Genomic DNA, 18,540 nt, shown 5'->3' with positions numbered 1-18,540 from the left:
GTTTCCCTTTCAGACACAAAACGTATGATTTTTTTTATGTGTAATCTTTTTTGTTGTTGTTGACCTCACCTCCCATCTATACATTAATGCTGTGTTTTGAGAGATATGAAGTACTTTGGTACCCGTTCACCACTCAATTCCTCAAGTACACCATTAGCTTGCCTGTAAAATATATTTTTTGTGTAAATTAGCATAAATTATGATCTAAATTTGATTTAAATTGTTTTTAGATATTGATCTAGATCTTATGTGTTGAATTCGGCCATCAGGTGTTTAGAAAAAAACATAAAAGAATTACAGTTTAGGAAATCAATAATTTCGACCAGCAGATGCCCATAGAGACCCATTCATTTTACTGGATGTGGCAGACTGCTCAAATCACTACTTTATTGATACATTTTGTGAATTTATTTATATATAAACATTAGAAAGGACATTAAAACTAAATATTATTAAAATAGTAAAATTTTTTGTAGTTTTTGATGCACAGAAATTTGACTGGATGTAAGTGTGTGTGTGCACGTTTGTTTGTGTCTTTATGTACGTGAAAGTTTTACTGTGACTTTGTGTGAGCCTGTGTGTGTGTGTGTGTGTGTGTGTGTGTACGCACCTGTGTGAGCATTAGAGCCCACCAATTTACATGTTTGTTTTGCATCTGTGGCTGTTTTTTGCCAATTTCTGTAAAAAATGCTCTCTGTGTCAGTCATACCTTTGTGTGACATAGGGAAAATATGCAAACTCCACACGGAAAGGCCTTCTGACCAACCGGAGCTCGAAACGGGACCTTCTTGCTGTGATGCCCTGTGCCATTATTTCAAGCTTAATGTTGTGTCCTAAATTGCGTGGTTTGTTATGGAAATTTGATTTTCCACCCATGTTTCTTACTGCTCGCCTTGTCAGTAAATCACCAGCGAAAATTTTCACTCCAGTCTGTGTTTTCTATTTACCCATTATTCTCATTTCTATACAGGTTTTCCTCATTTATTGGTTACTGATGCACTTTCAATAGTCCTGCCTTTCTTATTGATCGTTCAATTCAAATTATTTTTTAAAATGCTACATTTTATCGAAAATGCGTATGTGTGATTCATAAACAGAACGTACGGGCTTTCTTTCAGATGTGAAATCTATAAATTGCAATTGATCTTGAACTTGTGCGCAGCTAAGCTGTGTCAGAACTCCGCCTTTAAACAATGTCTTATTAATGTCATTGACCCATAAAAAAGTGTCTGTCAAAGTTGAAATCCATTTTGAGCAGCAAGAATGGCTTATATGTCCAAAAAACTGCAGCAATCGGACAAGCAAAAGTGCCACGTCAAAGAAAGTTCCCATGGATTTTTGCGTACGCACACTTTACAATCAAATCTGTGCGTACGCACGATTTATAAATGAGGCCCCTGGGGCCTCCTGTATTAAACTGCGCGTAGGATTCTTACTAAAAGTCTACATACGCACAAAAGCCAAAAATGGCATACACCAAAAATTATGAAGACTTATAATGCAAAGTAATGTTCCCTTTATAAATCACAGATCACCTGCAAGTGTGCGTACATGAATCATCCTAATATCCCACCTTGCAAGCCCATTCTCCTGTCAAGTTTGTTTTTTTATAAATCACAACCTTTGCGTGGGAACTGGCGTACACACGTTTCCAGCCCTGTTTTGTGCGTAGGCATGCTTTATACACGAGGCCCCTGGTCTTACACCAAACGCGAAGTGTGCAATCGCATCGCTTGCTCTAGATTACTCGCTGGATCACCGCCAGCATTTTTCATGATTTTCACAAAAGTTTAATGCCTTCCAGAAAATGCTCCTTTTTAAATATATAAACATACAATATATGAATTAAAAGAACAGACCCTCTGCTTTCAAACAGAAAAAATCTGTTTCATCCTACCTATATGTGTTCTGTTTTTATCACCTCTCAAATATGGGTAGGTTTCATTAAAAACACCAAATTTTGAGCAAAAAGCTGAGATAATTCAATTTTTGTGAAGGACTTTTAATATAGATCAGATGCAGGGCAATCTTTAAAAACATACACGGACATACAGCTGTTTGCCCTAGGGCAATACTTCCGGGTTTTATAAGTTGCGGAAGTGCGCCACCTAGTGGATAATAGCGGTATTGCGGAAAGACGGAAATACTCGTCATTGGCGGGGAAGCGTTTTCTCTTGATCCACCTGGTGGATAATAGCGGTATTGCAGATTGACGAGATAACTCGTCAATGGCGGGGAAAGAGTTAACTACGTGTCATGCAACTTTTTTGCTCGAGTTGAATATTTTCACCTTTAGCGAAGATGCGCTTGAGGCGAATAGCGCGGGTTTTCACAGCAAATGCTCCACCCATATCGCGTCATTCGCATCGCCCCACGCGAGGACGCGTCTGATCGCGTCTTTGCATTGACTTATGTAATCTACTCGCGCAAATCATTGAATCGCATCTGGTGTAAACCCACAGTTAGTCATGCATTATACTATAGTCATGCCAGATATTATTAAATCAGCATTTCAAGATATTTTTATGTAGGCCTACTCAAACCTTTATGTAGAATGTTAAATCACATAACATTAACTATATTGTTCAAACTATTTATTTAAATATGCAATTTAGTGTACAAATAAAAAAAACAATTTGGTTGTATTTGCAAACAAAAACAATAACTAAACTAGAAGTGCTAATGTTTGATCTTTTTTATACTTAAGCCAATATGTCAAGTGATGGTGCAACATGAAACAAAATGCAAGTCAACGCCAATGAGTTGCATTTATTTGTGCGTTAAATTACAGATTGCACGGTTGCATGGTTGTATGCTTTCACTTATTCTGTGACACTCTGGAGCATCGGGATGACTTGTTTAATTCAATGCCGGTTTTAGAAATTTTTAAAAGGGCCATGGCATGAAAATCTGACCTTTTCCATGTTTAAGTGCTATGATTTGGTCCCCACTGCTTCTATCAAAAAATATCAACCCAGTAACTTAGTTTTGGTAAACCATTCTCTACAAGCACATGAAAAAATAGGTAATTGAAATTTGGCTCTGCTTATAAGGAGCTCTTATTATAATAATATACCACCCCTTAATCTGCACTATCCAACCACAGCACTGCCATTTAGTGCAGAGAAAAGCACAATTAAGTTTTAATTGCAACAAACCACCATCATTGTGATCAGTGTTTGAAATTCATCAGTTCATTTGCATTTTAAAGGACACACCCAAAATGGCACATTTTTGCACACACCTACAAAGTGTCAATTTTAACATGATATATTAAATTATTTATATGGTGTTTTGAGCAAAAACTTCCCATTATGTGCTCTGGGGACACCAAAGATTTATTTGACATCTTAAAAAAAGTATTGTGCCATGGCCCCTGTTATGTGTGGTGAGGTATGGACTTCAACCTGTATATTTTTTATATTTTAAAACATGACTACATTATACAGAAAAAAAAAAATGCAAGAAATATTCAATTATTTAAAATTTATTTACGACAACATGACAGTGAGCACAGCCAAAGACATCTTATATCACAAGCATCTTCTGTACACATAAAGGTCCTCACATGGTCCAGATTGTGTTACTTGTATTTTCTTTTCTTCAGTAGAGCGTCTCTCAATGCGATCTAAAAGGAAAAGTAAAGAAATTTTAAAAACGCTATTGTATCGAAATGTACACACAACAACATCTAGTAGTACTACATCTACAACCTGAAATGCTGAGGAGTTTTGGAGCTCACCTGTTTGTCTCTGAAGGAGCGCTTGCCTTTGGTCCTCACGTCCTGACTGTATCTCATCATCATGAAGTTCTTCTTTCGTTTCTTCTCCTTGTTACTGGTGCTGGCGTATGGGTTCAGTTTACTTCTCTTCTTTATATACTCTTTTCTGTCTGTTCTCCCAGCCTGTAAAAATTGTTTAGTAAAAGGAAAACATACAGTATGTGATTATTGTGCATCATTTGTTTTTTACTTCTTTATAAATATTTTGAGCCTTCATGTTAAAATGTCTGTGGAAATATCTAGTATATCACGATTAACTCACCAATGCTGTTGCCAGTCGAGTTTCTTTATCAGATTTTGGTTTCTTGTGAAGACGTTCAATGTCTCTCAGACTGAGTATCTCCCCTCTGATAAATTTAAAATGTATATTTTCAGTTTAATAATTACAGTTCATATAATAAAAAGTTATTAACCCTTTTCCCGCCATTGACAAATTATCTCGTCAATTAAGAGAAATCTTAAAATCTACCTCTCGTTCTCTTCATCATCGTCCTCGTTCTTCCTCTTCTGACCCTTGCCGGGTGCGGAATTGACCTCTTTGGCCATCTGGGCGATGCGGATCTTTTTGAAATCGTCCTGCGTGAGGAGTCGGCTGGTGCTGACCATGGCGGCCTTGGCCTTGCGCTCGTCCTCCGGGATGCTTTGTAATTTCTCAGCCTGGGACATAAAACAGGCAGCACGGCTCAATCTGCATCATTCAGTTATTTACAATCAAAACAAAGTATCAGATCATAGAATGAGAAGACCGTTACCACTTCTGTTTGATCTTCATCGGATGAGTGATGCACATTCACCCATTCTCCATCTTCATCATCCTCACTCATGCTGGCGCTCTCCCAGCCTTCTGTGACGGTACGAGGAATCGTTAATGGATCAAAGAAGAGAAGGAGCAGGAATTATTATGAATGAAACAAAAAAGTAGTGCAAAACGAAATAATTATAACCTAAAGCTTTTCTTACATAATGTTAAAATGTAAAAAAAAACGACATGGCATGACAAAGCTAGCGCCTACTCTCATACCTTCATCATCCTCTTCCTCAGCCGTCTTCTCCACCTCCAGCACCTCAGCTCCAGGGATGTAGTCCCTAGCCTCCAGTTGGCCATAATTCTGGATCTTGGCATCCTTAGAGGCTTCTGTGGGCCTCCCCTGATAACACAATTGTGCAAACGTTAGCCAGATATGATTGTTATTATTTGATTGGTATTATTTTGTGTGCCTGACAGAGGATTTAACTCAGGCTCCCCCTGTCTCTTTTGTGTAGCATTTGTGGATTCAAATCTCTGAAGAGTTGGATAAGACCTCTGGCAGACATCACAACATCTGGAAGACAAATTCAATTTGATGAATAGTGTTAATTCTGTAAGGTAATTATTTTAAAGGCTGAATGATCCAATGTATTATACAATATATGCTTTAATTTTTTTAACTTCTTCCACCCTGAAGCTATTTTGGGGATTTTCGCCTGGATTTGGCCTACCCAATTTCAAAAGCTTCCCATACCCACATGCAGAGGTTTACATACAAATGTTTGGTATCATTTTACAGGAAACCCTTTGAAATTACATAAAACACTGTTGAAAGTGCTAAACATGGTTGTATGTGATGTCAGTCCTCTAATAAACACAAAAATAAATAGGCGCTTTTTGATGTTTTTTTTCTAAAGTTTTTATTTAAAAGTGTATAACTCTGGCCCTGAGTGCCTCAGCTCCCTGCAGACAGTTTTGTTTGATTCCAGCAATTGCCAGCTTACAGAGGAAAAAAGATTTTTTTCTCTATCATAATCTATGCAAAAGTTATTTTACTCCAACTGATGGGAGGAATAATACGCTTATGGAGTTAAATTTCTGCCAAAAAACATTTGAAGTGCTCCCATAACCACATATAGTGGAATAAATGCAATTGCTTTATATCATTTTAAAGAAAACCCTTTGAAGTTACATAAAAAGCTGCTGTTTGTGACAAATAGTGTTATTTATGTTGTTTTTCATATGAGGAAACACCTAATTTTCTTTTTATATGTTGTAAATACTGCCTCTGATAGTGTATAACTCTGGTTCTGGGTGCTCTAGCAGACTGCAGACAGTTCTGGTTGTTACCAGCAGCAGACAGTAAACACCCAAAAAAAGAATGATCTCTTTAGCATGTCGCATTCAAAAGTTATTTTCATTTTACTGAAGTGTCCGAAAATACATTTTTCATATAAATATTAATTTTTTGTATTGGACATATAATAAATAACAAGGGATTATTCATGCACACAACCTAAGAAAATGCTGTGAATGGACTCATTTTTTAGAGTAGGACCTAAGAGAAAAGATGGTGTATCATTTGTGGCTATATGTGCTATCTGAGGCAGTCCACACTCGATTTTCCCATATGTTTACAAAAGACGATTTTTTACCTTATTATTCATTCAACTATTGTTGCATATGTGTTGATAATAGAACAAAAATAACGCTGTAGCCTTATTCCTGAGAATGAGAGCTTTCAGTTGATATAAGACTTGCTAATGTTTGTCATACTTGAAAAATATGAAATATGTGAATATTAAATCATATAAAAAATTATGGGGGGGGTGATAGTGTAAATTAAGTGTAAATAACTTTCTTACAGTAAAAGATTTCTCAAAGTGATGCATATCTGGAGAAAGTAGAGAGTCTAAGCTTTCAAACAGTATCTCATATGTGTTACTGGGGTCCATGATGGACCATTAAAGATTAAAAGAATATTTTATTTGAGTCAAAATACGAAATTTTGTACCCGGGACTGGGTCCTCAGGGTTTAAGAGGTTAAATAATAATAGTTTGAATTGGATCAATGCACATATAGTTATCAAAGAAGTGACATACTTTTATCTTTGTGAGATTTATACTGTGCGAGATCTTGCAGAAGGTCTTCCGACATGGATAGAGGACAGCGGGCGACCATTTCTTTGATAGCGTTGATTCTGCGAGCGTTTGAGATTGATTTCAGATCAGCATTTTTTAAACATCATAAATTTGTAACATACTGTATTAAAAAATAACATTTCACTAGGATTTAAGATAAGCGCCTACCCAACTGTCATGACCTCTCCAGAATTTCTGTCCGTTACAAAGTTATTGGCAATGGTCATGATTACAGGCTCAATGATCTGTAATTGTAACAAGACGAAATCAGATTTAAACATCATCTTTTTTGTCTTATTTTACTGTCATCACAACAAAGACCTGAGGATTAAAGGAACAGTATGTAAGAAATTTTTATCAATTAATCATAAAATGGCCCTGATATGTCACTAGATATTAAGAAATCATTTTCATTTCAAATACTTATATCATTGACAACAGTGGTCTGGCCAGGATATTGTCATTTAAAAAGTGGAGTTGCAGCCCTCAACTGATGTTTATGTTGTCATTTTGTGTATTGGCCACCAGTTGTGTGATTGCAGTACCAGTTTTAGCCACAAGTTTTGTGATTGCACTACAAGTTTTGGCCACAATCCTACATACTGTTCCTTTAAGTTCATACCTCTGGAGGAACCAACTGATGAGACGACTGGGCAGCACACAACAAAATCTTCGTCACCTCTAAAAGAAAGAGAAGCATAACTTCAGCAGGCTGAAGATCTTAAAGGCCACCTACAGTATTATGCCCGTTTTTACAAGAAGTAATATAAGCCCGAGGTTTGCCCAGAATATGTCTGAGGTTTTAGCTCAAAGTATCCCACAGATAATATATTATAGCATGTCCAAAATGCCCCTATTTGGGTGGGAGCAATAACGCGCTGTACCTTTAAATGCAAATGAGCAACTGTTTCTCACTTCCTTACCAAATGAGATTAATTAAAATAGATCTGATTCCTGTCGAAACGGTCCGAGACAATATTTAGAAATGGTGGACAGCGTACATCTGGCTGAGGGTGGAAACTATGGTAACGCAGGATAGTCATTCAGTGGATGTGGGCGGGGCTTTATCAGTGTGACCTCATATTAACAAGAGAATCAAAAGTCTAATTAGACTGCTTTGGTTTAATGGGAATTAAAAAAGGTTTTTTTTTATTGTAGGGTGGTACAAACACATTTATATCCTAACCTTAAAGGGACACTCCAGTTTTTTGAAAATATGCGAATTTTCCAGCTCCTCTAAGTTAAACATTTGATCTTTACCGTCTTGAAATCCATTCAGCCGATCTTTGCGTCTGGCGGTACCACTTTTAGCATAGCTTAGCACAATCCATTGAATCTGATTAGACCATTAGCATTGTGCTCAAAAATAACCAAAGAGTTTTGATATTTTTCTTATTTAAAACTTGACTCTTCTGTAGTTACATCATGTACTAAGACCAACGGAAAATTAAAAGTTATGATTTCCTATGCCGATATGGCTAGGAACTATACTCTCAAACTGGCGTAATAATCAAAGACTTTGCTGATGTAACATGGCTGCAGGAGGCGCAATGATATTACGCACTGCCCGAAAACAGTCCCCTTAGTATCTTTCAATAGCAGGGGACTATTTTCGGGCACTATGTAATATCATTGCTAATGGTCTAATCAGATTCAATGGATTATGCTTAGCTATGCTAAAAGTGGTAGTGCCAGACCCGGAGATCAGCTGAATGGATTCCAAAACGGTAAGAATCAAATGTTTAACTCTAGGGGAACTTGGAAATGAGCTTTTTTTTTAAAACAGTGGAATGTCCATTAACACCTTTTAAAATTGGGTTTTGCATAATATGGGCCCTTTAAATGACTTTCAATTTCTTGATTAATTTGCTTAAGAGACAGAAGGCCATAATCATCTATCATGACCTATATATTTACCTCTTTGGTGCGGCTGAAGAAACCGCTGGACGAATGGGTAGAAGTTAAATAAGAAAAGCTGTAAATAAAAAAAGGAAAAAAAAAAGAAATTCAATTATAGTTATAGTAATAATTTTAGCTAAACTAAAACTTGCTTTTCAAAAAAATACATACCCAATCTCAATGTATAGGGGCACAATTTGGTACATAGAAAGAGGTGAGATTACCTCATGAATTCCCACAAGTCTAGAGATGAGCTCCATCAACATGATCTTCACCTCAAAACGCTCATTTGAACTCTCCAACTGCTTCAACAACTTCTCTGCAAAATCTAAAAAACACAAACGGATCACTCATCTGATGTTTAGTGTAATGTTACACATCAATAAGAGCTTGTAGATAAGACCTGCAAGGGTGTATTGTGCTTTCATATATGATGAAGATTGGTCTTACCCTGTGGATCATGGATCAAGTGTATAGCAGAGAAATTAAAGACCTCGACTTTTTTCTTCTTTTTATGTTTCTGGGAAAAGAAAAAGACAATTTTCAGCTCTGAAACTGGTTTCGTGCTTGTACTTGTCGATTTTCAGTCACAAGTCGCAGGGGTACATTGGTAGCAATAGCCAACAATACATTGTATGGGTCACAATTATCTTTTTTTTGTGCCAAAAATCATTGGGATGTTAAGTAAAGATTATGTTTCATAAAGATATTTTGTAAATATTCTACTGTAAATATATTAATATCTGATATTTTGATTTTTTTGCACCCTCGGATAGTTCACAAATGACAATTTGGTTTCGTGGTTACATTTATTAGTAAAAAAAAAACACTAGAGCTTGAATACCTTCAGAACTTTCATGGCTTTTTCCATTTTCTTCTTATTTTTGGACGTCTTCTTACCCGTGGAATATCTGACCATAAGATCTCTGACTGTTGGTCCTTCATCCTCAGAGATACAAAAACCAAACCAGACCCGATTCAGAAAACAAAGAATGAAATGAAAAGTAAAATGTCCAAGTGATAAAGTCTGACATACCTCAGATTCTGAATCACTGTTTTTTGCTTCATCTTCATCTTTTCCCAGGAAAAACTTCAATCCAGCTACAAGGAGCTGAGAGGAATCAAGAAAGCCATCACATGTCTGATTAGAGATGCACCAATATAAACATTTTCCAACCAACTCCGATAGCAGATTATTCAGACTGACATTTGCCGATATCGATAGTTTGGTGGTGGTTAAATTAACTTGCAATAACTAAATTCTGAAAATTACATTTTCTCAATGGTATTTATTTATATAATGAGCATTAATATTGTACAAAATAAACTAGCGTTGTTTCTTTGTATTTTCTATACACAGAACAAGAAAAAGCAATGAATTTGAGCTCTCTTTTGATTCACAGGATATATCGGACATGACTATCAGTCGTTTTAAACTATCGTCCAATAGTCGGCAGTGTGAAAATTGCTTTTATCTTCCAATACCATTTACTGGCCGATATATCTCCAGTTTAAATTTAATCACATATGGTCAAAACCAATGTACTACATTTCTATTTGGCTGCCAAACTTATATGTTAGACATAAAAATAAAATGCAAAAAATCTAACCTTTGTGATTTTGGAGAAACATGCTGTTGTGATGACGTTCACAGTTTTAGCGTCATTCCTGATTGGACGATGTGAAAATGGAAGACAGTGATTACTGCAGGTCACGTTACGGGGTATCACATTACATTACGAGTTTGGTTTAAGGCATATACTTACCAGATGTTTCTTCTGTACAACTCGACCATCACGTCAAGAGAGATCTTGGCAGCGATGGGGTTCGAATCCCTCAGCATGGTGTACATGAAATTCTGTAAGGTCTAGAAGAGCACAAGTATTAAATATTGTATATTTAAAAACTTGAGCTTTTTTAGTGGGGGGGTGCATTTTTTTTGTCTAGAACCCTAATGTTGGTCTTGTTTTAAAGATGACCCTTTATTTTTATTTTTACAATAAATGTAAACTGCTATAACATTTTATATATATATATATATATATATTCACCTCCAGACACTACAATTAAAAACTTAAAAGCAATAAAGAATATATTTTATACATAATATTATAACAATAAATGAGGTGCGTTACACTTTTAGTGGTTTTACCAACAATGGCCACTAGGTGTCAATAGTTTGCTGCATACTCTTGTCACAAATTAGTACTTTACTTTCACTGCATTATTATTTCTGCTAAACTACATTCTCAGACCTTTTCACGATATTTAGTTTGTCGCAATGGATTAAATTTTACATGCAAAATATTTACGTAAACTCAGGTGTCCTGCTCACGGGACAGTGCCAGAAATAGGGGGTAAGGAGGTGATATTGACCAAACTTTATAAATCACTTACCGTATTCAATTTGTTGTTTTTGTGCTTGGCATTGATATTTTTGATATCACTCACAATATGCGTGTATAATGTCTAAAGACACAAAGGAAAAATTATTTGGAGGAAATTTTACAATAAATGACACTCTTAAAACATGGAAATCATATGATCATAAAACAAACCTTTCGCAAAAGTTTGTCGTGACAGCGCAGGAGCTCGAAGAAGAGTTCGAGAAGACTGGTGGGACTGATCAGATCTTTGTTTCTTAGGAGAATGAGGGCTTTACAAAACGTCTGAAGAAAGCAAGTTTGCATTTTTTTAAAAGGTTCATCACAACAGTGCCTACCCTAAAACATCATCAATATGATTTCTACCTTGGTCAAGGTGCTGATAAAAGTGTGTGCTACCGTACTGTCATTCAGAAGTTATGTAGAATAGCAAATAAAGCTGTAATTGATGACTAAAAAACACTTTATTTTAGTTTAAAGCTAGTTATGTTAAATAATGATATCAAAGTTATTCATACCATTCTAAGGTCTGACTCCAGGACTGTATGGTGGTTTAGGAGGAGGTTTGTTAGCTCCTGTGGGAACGTTGACAGCTCTTCCAGGTAACAGTGTCCAACCTGGAAAAAACAACTTATGTTATAACATATTTTTCTGTTCGATTTATGCATCTGTGTCTTTGAATAAACTATGACAAGAGACAGTTCCTTCATACCTGAGCAAGGAACATGACCAGATCACCCAGATCTTTGTTGGGTTTATCCGGCTGATGTTTGAAGATCTCGACATTTGACTGGTAGTGACGATACTGCTGCAAAAACTGAAATGACAACGAATTATGAAAATGAACACAATCTATAAACCAGCTGCGAACATTACACTGCCCACATAAAAAATACTGTTTAGTATACCACATAGTCTAACCATAGTAAATAAATACTACAGTAACTTATTTACATACTCACCATAGTTAATATAACGTTACACCAGATGTTACAGTAGGCTATACAGTAATAAAATGTAGCAATTGACATAATGTACGACAGCATACCACAATTTACTATAGTAAATACTAAAGTATAGTAAAGGATTTGTTCGTTCGCTCGTCAAAGTAAATAGTTAAGGACATTTTAATGAATTTTCATTTTTAAAGCTGTAATCATTAGAGTAAACAAAATCTTTACCTCCTCCGTATAAGACTTCGGATCCCTCTTGATGAGATTTTGTAACTGCGGGAGGTTCGTCGGTAACTTGTTATTGTGTCGACCCGACATATTTGACTGATTTCTTAAACTTCTAAGCGTCAGATAAGTGAGGTTATTTTGCTTAACTCGATTAATCCAGCACCAGCGTGGCTCACGAGTAGGTCGCCATGTTGTCTGAGAATCACTACGGAAAGCCGCAGGGACATTCTGCCGTTTTCAACCATAGATATGTATAGCTATGTTTTCAACTGTCGCCCTCTAGTGGACACTGGGGGCACCATAGACGAGGAGCACTGCATGGGCAGACTTCGTGTTGTTTGTTTGTTTGTTTGTTTTTTTGCAACTCAAACGTTTAAACTTTAAACATTTAAAATATATATATTTATAAAAGTTTAGACATACTTAAATATTCATATAAAATAACTTTAATTAAAATAAATACCGTCAGTTATATTTTAGATATTCACATTTTAAATATAAGATCGAACTATAATAATCTTCAAGTTTAATCACAATTATTTTTTAATAAAATCTGTAATATTGGTTGTAAATGTAGAGGCCTAAAGTTGCTAGATCTTCATACTGATCAATTTCTTGCAACTAGATATTGAACCGTTTCCTATGGGAGAGAAGTTGTCTTCCACAAGGTGGCGCTTCAAGTAATCTTGTTTAGGGAACATTTTACATTATCTTTAAAAAAATATATCAAGTGTAATACATACATTTCAAAGGTTGGTTTCTGAGAAACAAATGGAGTAAGGCTTCACAGCAATAGCATTAAAATGTTTTATACAGACTTAAACAGAGTGGACCAATCACAGTCGTTTGTGGTTACTGAACAGCCGTTTCTCAATCCACAGGCTGCAGCCTTCGGAGGTCGCATATCTTATTCAGAATATTTACAATTATAAAATTGACTGTTATTCTTATTTAATCGTAAATTGTTGTAATATGCATATGACTGGCAAATATAATGCTCTGTTAACTCATATAAACCAGGCTTGATGACGTATGCAGCCTGCATATGTGACCTCCAGAGGCTGGAGCCTTCCGATTGAGAAACGGCCTTAAAAAAGTAACAAGTACCACCTGACAACCATCCGTGCGTTGCTTCTGGCTAAAGGGAATACAGCTGCGGTCAAAACTCGCGAGATGTTGGGTTTAGGGTTAGGATGAAAACCAGCGGTCAGGCTAGATAAAATACAGCTACGACCTAAATCCCTTGACATGTTGGGTTTAGGGTTAGGTTTTGGGGTAGGCTCAGGAGGATAAAACTATCCGGCGAGATTTCAAGAGATTTGGCAGTAGCTGTATACCTTCTACCACAAGCCTGCTTCTGCGCACGTTCAGGCAATTATTTATACATTACAACAAGCAGTAAAATATTTTAATAATTGCGTTTAATTATTTTATATACTTATACCAAAAATAAAAACGAAATATATAAAAATATAAACAAACATTAATTATCATTCTCTAAAGACTATTTAAAGTCATTCTTTAAATCAAAATGTGTTTTCATTTTATTTTCCACATATTCAGGTATGGCAAAAAATACATCAATTAAAACAGAAACTTAAAAGGAGTGATTTTCTTTTATTTACAAATTGCAAATTGTCCAGTATGTAACAGCTTAAAAACATCTCAACAGATTTCATAAGATAAATATATCTCACTAAATATAACACTTTTCATTTCTTCGCTTACCACTGGCACTCAGTGATTTCTAAAAGATTTACAAAGCAAATACTGTCATGTATTCTGTCAAGGCAACACCCATTCCAGCATCATTCGTTTAAAATATACACAAGAAAAAATTTGTGCCACAAGAAAAATATGATTTCCTTTCTTTTATATTTGATCCATAATCTTCAAAGAATCTATAAAAACTTTTACCAAAAAAAACGATAAATTATAAAATAAATGGTTTCATAGTAGCAGCCGATGGTCAAGAATGTAAGCGATAAAAATACACAAAATTCTGCAAGAATCATATACGTCACTGACGTCTAAAACATTAAGACAAATTTGTTCGAAAGGTCAAAAAGCCCTGATACAAAGAAGAAACTGCATCCGAAACGTCGGATGATTGAAGCGCGTTGTTATTTTAAGTTCATCTTGTGACCCTGTTTAAAGAGCAGAAAGGCAGTCGGTGTCCACGTTTAACCTGAGAGTTTCTCCTCTTCCTGTAGACATCTGAGCACATATAAGATGACCTGGTAGCAGAAAATATATTGTTCCTAAAAAAAAACAGGAAATGTTAAACAAAAGCATACACATTGCAAAAGAAACCCTATTTAGCACCTTTATTTTAATACTGCAGTTTATTGTAAAGCTCTTATAAAGGTTACCTCTGTTTGCACCATGCCACGCCTCTGGAGTCTCATGGTACGTACCACATCTGATATGTCAAACTAAGGAAGTGAGGAACACATACAATGAATTATTAAAAATGCTTTATAACACTATTATAATAACCAAACGTGAGATCATCAAACCCGGTGACACTTACATCTACATCTTTGCTGATGAGACCAAGAACCACGTCTAGGCAAATAAGGGTTCCTGATCGGCCAATCCCTGCACTGCAGTGTGTGACGATGGGTCCTGATTGGTGGATATGTCTCATGTAAGAAATAAATGTCAGGAGTTGTTCAGGTTGGGTAGGAGTGCCATGATCAGGCCAGCCAGTGTAGTTCAGATGCGTTACTCTCTGGACACCATTGGTCTACAAGACAAGGTCACATATTATGCATATGCATGTGCTTTTTGCGAAGATGAGCATGTAAGTCAGTACAAGTGGTGAAAAATATCTAACCTGGATATCTTTGACCTCTATAAGACGAATGACAAAGTGGTCCAAGTGCTGATCTTTAACCAGAGTGACCTGTAGTCGATCGCTCACCATCTCGGGTGAGTGGGGCGTGTCGGGCCAGTACCTCTGACATTTCACTTTGCCTCCCTCCACTTCCTGTGTCATCATGGCGATCACGTTGGACTTCTGCTCCCAAACCATCTGCCAGAAGTCGCCCAGCGTCGTGGGCAGCGGCCCCTGACATGCGATGTACATGAAGTTGTCATTCTTCACGGGCATCTTGATGAAGTTGGCATTTATGTAGCCGCCATCCTTTCCCAACTTGACCCTTGTTGTGTCGACTGATCCATTATAAAAAAAATTAGTCAATAAAAATAAAAAAAATTCTGATAGACACAGATAAGAATCAACTTGGGTCTATCATGAGCATAAGGCCACAAGTTCCTTTAAAATTAATAGGAATTTAAATGTAATCATGATTCAATTTTCCTCACACTTACATGGGACAATGTTTTTGTATCGGTTTTTCCTCCTGTTTTCTTCGGTCTGCCCAACCAAACAGTCATCTAAGGGCTGCAAATTCTGCAGGTTCTTTAGAAGAAACACATATAAACATAAAAAAAATGTAAACAGTCTTAATAAGTATATGATTCCTAAGTCAACAATATTTCTACAAACTGTTGGACAGGTTTTATTTGCAAATCAGGACTCGGATTTCTATAACCTGTGATATAGTCTGTTTATCCTACCTCAAACTCCTGCAGAGGAACCTTATGCTCCAGCAGACCTTTCATCATGCGCACCACACTGTTGAGTTTACTGGACGTGTATTGACCATCAGGAACAACCCGAACCAGCGGCAGAGAGGTCAACTCATCTTCTGTGACTATTGGTCCATCTAAAAGAGTGTCTAAACTTTAAAATCCACAGTAATACGAAATAAATGTTATTTTTGCCTGAGAAATAAATGAGTGACCAACCTTCAGTAAATTTAGAGTTGATGTTTTCTATCGGCAGCTCATCGCTGCCCCATGTGATGTCATCATCATCATCCAGCTGACCTGACGACTGCATTGAACTACAACAAAAGCAGAAAAAAGAACAAACTCATGAGATCAAGTGCATTTTAAAGAAAATCTTTTCACTAATGAGAGGTCTGTATGTGATTTAACCTCATGTTAGAATTTATGCCAAAACCCAAAGTCAACGTTTTGGTCACCCCTGCTCTTCAACTTTACCGTGAAACAACTAGAGGTAAATGGTCAGCAGACCTAAGTGCTCTTGGCGGGGCATAAACATTAATGTGATTAGAGAGATTCCTTGGTGCTAGGCCATTAACGGATTTAAAAACAAGTACCAAAATTTAAAATTGTATCCTGTAATGGACAGACAACCAGTGAAGAGATGCAAGAACGGGGGTGATGTGTTCCCGCTTTTGTGTACCCTTCAACAGGCGAGCTGCCGCATTCTGGACCATCTGCAGTCTAAAAACGGTGTAGAGGCCATTGGTGTTATCGAGGCGACTTGAAATAAAAATATGAACAACTCTTTGAAAATCTTTAAGAGACAGGAAAGGTTTCACCTTGGTTTCACAATTACCCCGCGGACTAAACAACATAAATTCAGTTTTCTTTTAATCAAAATTAAGGAAATTTTGTGCCATTTACATCCTCAAAACATTGCAATCGAGGCGCTAAAGAGCAATCTTTTAGTTTCAAAGGCAGATAAATTTTTACATCATCTGCATAGCAATAAAAAGAAATACATTTTCTAAAAAATATCTCCACATATCTCAAGGGGACCATATAAAAAACAGAATAGGCCCCAAAACGGAGCCTTGGGGGACCCCACATTTGAGAGCAGCAGTTGACATGTGACTTGAAATCAGGTTCAAATGTTCCATATCATTATATTTAAAATCTCCATATACTTCTTTTTACATGGTTCAAATGCAAATTAATTATTTAAAGTGTCAAAAAGTGCTTGTGACAAACTTTTTTAGATCCTTACACCCCCAAAATGATTTAACTAAACCCCACATCTACAGTATCATGAATGAAGTGGCGGACACATTTTTAAATGTCTCTGTTATAAACGTGGTCTTGTATTCATAAAAATAATGTTTTATGCATTTGTGTAGCACAACGTCTTTTACAACATGATATTTCTACCAAGTGAGTGCCCACAAAGCTACAATAAACTTTATAACCTGTAAATTAATGAAAACGTAATGCGATGAACTTACTGCATAAGATGTGATCGTTTTAATGTCAGACAAGAAAATCGCATTTAAAGGTCAAAGTCCAATGAAGACTGTATACAGCAGCACATATTAATGAAAATGTTTGTTTTAGTGCACTGCTCTCTACTGGCTTACCACTGTAATGACCTTATTGACAAAATGGGGGAAGTTGTAAGCGTTTACATAAACCATGAACGTGAATAGGAAATATCCTAGGAATGTGTAGCAAAGCACCAATTTTGATCGCGGTTTTGCTGAATCCACTCACTAATTTCACAGTTTTAATATTTTTAAAAGTAGGAAATTTACAAAATATCTTTATGGAACATGATCTTGATATTTGGAACAAAAAATCTATAATTTTAAAGTATGTTTCAGGGTCACATATAAAGCTACAATATCATCTACAATATCATCTGTCATCCGACAATGCAGTGTTTAATTTTAAAAAAAAGTTTTTCTAAATAGCAGCAGTTTTGAACATAATACAAGGTTATTCCCGACTGCGATAAAATAATAAAATTTAGCTAAAAAAAGAATACAATTTATTCTTGTTTAACTAATAAAATAATAATATACATATAAAAACATCTTGACTCCTAAACAATATATATGATTTAAATATGGGTTTTGGTCTTTCTCACCTGTCATTCAGCGGAGTATCAACACTTTCCTCTATCCACGCAGCTCTCCGAGACGTCTGGGGAAATTAAAACATTTCAATAAAATGTTTTATGATTTTTAGCCAATATTGAACAATTTGATATCAAAGTTTGTTTGTAGGTAAAAACAAAGTTCATTTAGGGAAAAATTTGTGCCTCTAAACGGCAATGTTTGCAACGCCTCTGGGGCAGTAATTTCAGTCATGCAAGACTAAAGTCTTACTTGAATGGGAAAAGACAGATATCTCTAAAATCACAATAAAACAACATACTTCCGATCAACTGTATTATAAATTTTGTTTCTTAAACTCAAATTACATTAAAAAACACAAGGTAATTTCAGCCAATGCGCATTTATCAACAGATGATTGGTTCTTTTAATTGGAAGGCGGGACTTCCATCGCCAGAGCAAATACATTAAGCGTTGCATTGTCCCCTATTCATAGTAAAAGCAGTGCCACATTGTTATATCCAATATATTTGGTAAAGGGTAACCAGTTACCTCTGGTGAGTCTTCAGGCAGAGAAGAGCCATCACAGTCAGTATCTTCTGATAAATCTGCACTTCTTTCCGTCACCTTCAGTTTCTCCAGAGAGTCATAGTCTATAACACACAAACATTGATCAAACATTTACATACAGAAACTCTTCTGACACATTGTGTTG

General features: G+C 36.1%; 2 protein-coding genes across 10 annotated transcripts in view; both read right to left on the bottom strand.

Annotated features, from left to right (window-relative positions):
• Positions 1-3,471: 3,471 nt before the first annotated feature.
• Positions 3,472-12,365, bottom strand: sdad1 (SDA1 domain containing 1). Of its 2 annotated transcripts, none has more exons than XM_073871477.1 (22): positions 12,136-12,365; positions 11,667-11,771; positions 11,473-11,571; positions 11,129-11,239; positions 10,968-11,039; positions 10,337-10,437; positions 10,181-10,238; positions 9,607-9,681; positions 9,415-9,516; positions 9,021-9,090; positions 8,795-8,898; positions 8,589-8,646; positions 7,294-7,352; positions 6,840-6,916; positions 6,633-6,730; positions 5,028-5,103; positions 4,803-4,930; positions 4,534-4,622; positions 4,251-4,438; positions 4,044-4,128; positions 3,743-3,904; positions 3,472-3,628 (listed from the first exon to the last, which is right to left on the bottom strand). In XM_073871477.1, exons 1-22 carry the CDS (start codon positions 12,223-12,225, stop codon positions 3,584-3,586), a joined length of 2,052 nt encoding a protein of 683 aa, XP_073727578.1. In that variant the 5' UTR covers positions 12,226-12,365; the 3' UTR covers positions 3,472-3,583. The 2 variants fall into 2 exon arrangements, with proteins under 2 accessions (XP_073727578.1, XP_073727577.1); XM_073871476.1 differs by having other exon boundaries at positions 4,534-4,625; positions 12,136-12,364.
• A 1,367-nt stretch (positions 12,366-13,732) lies between these two features.
• Positions 13,733-18,540, bottom strand: part of ptpn13 (protein tyrosine phosphatase non-receptor type 13) — a 101,106-nt gene continuing 96,298 nt past the window's right edge. For all 8 annotated transcript variants that reach the window (XM_055179715.2, XM_073871470.1, XM_073871469.1 and 5 more), the window contains 9 exons: positions 18,378-18,478; positions 17,858-17,913; positions 15,952-16,049; positions 15,721-15,869; positions 15,472-15,562; positions 14,975-15,312; positions 14,669-14,884; positions 14,508-14,570; positions 13,733-14,396 (listed from right to left, as the gene is read on the bottom strand). In XM_055179715.2, the coding sequence (XP_055035690.2) occupies positions 14,319-14,396; positions 14,508-14,570; positions 14,669-14,884; positions 14,975-15,312; positions 15,472-15,562; positions 15,721-15,869; positions 15,952-16,049; positions 17,858-17,913; positions 18,378-18,478 (1,190 nt within the window). In that variant the 3' untranslated portion in view covers positions 13,733-14,318. The remainder of the gene's footprint in view (positions 14,397-14,507; positions 14,571-14,668; positions 14,885-14,974; positions 15,313-15,471; positions 15,563-15,720; positions 15,870-15,951; positions 16,050-17,857; positions 17,914-18,377; positions 18,479-18,540) is intronic.

This window comes from Misgurnus anguillicaudatus, chromosome 9, assembly GCF_027580225.2.
Source record: "Misgurnus anguillicaudatus chromosome 9, ASM2758022v2, whole genome shotgun sequence".
Classification (NCBI taxonomy): domain Eukaryota; kingdom Metazoa; phylum Chordata; class Actinopteri; order Cypriniformes; family Cobitidae; genus Misgurnus; species Misgurnus anguillicaudatus.
This window is presented reverse-complemented; position numbering and strand designations above follow the sequence as displayed.

Bases quoted from the DNA above. Each gene is read 5' to 3' on its own strand.
- sdad1 (XM_073871476.1), bottom strand. From the start codon at position 12,225: ATGTCGGGTCGACACAATAACAAGTTACCGACGAACCTCCCGCAGTTA. The intron at 11,772-12,135 runs GTAAAGATTTTG...TTGTCATTTCAG, and splicing joins CGAAGTCTTATACGGAGGAG to TTTTTGCAGCAGTATCGTCA. The intron at 3,905-4,043 runs GTGAGTTAATCG...CAATTTTTACAG, and splicing joins CTCGACTGGCAACAGCATTG to GCTGGGAGAACAGACAGAAA.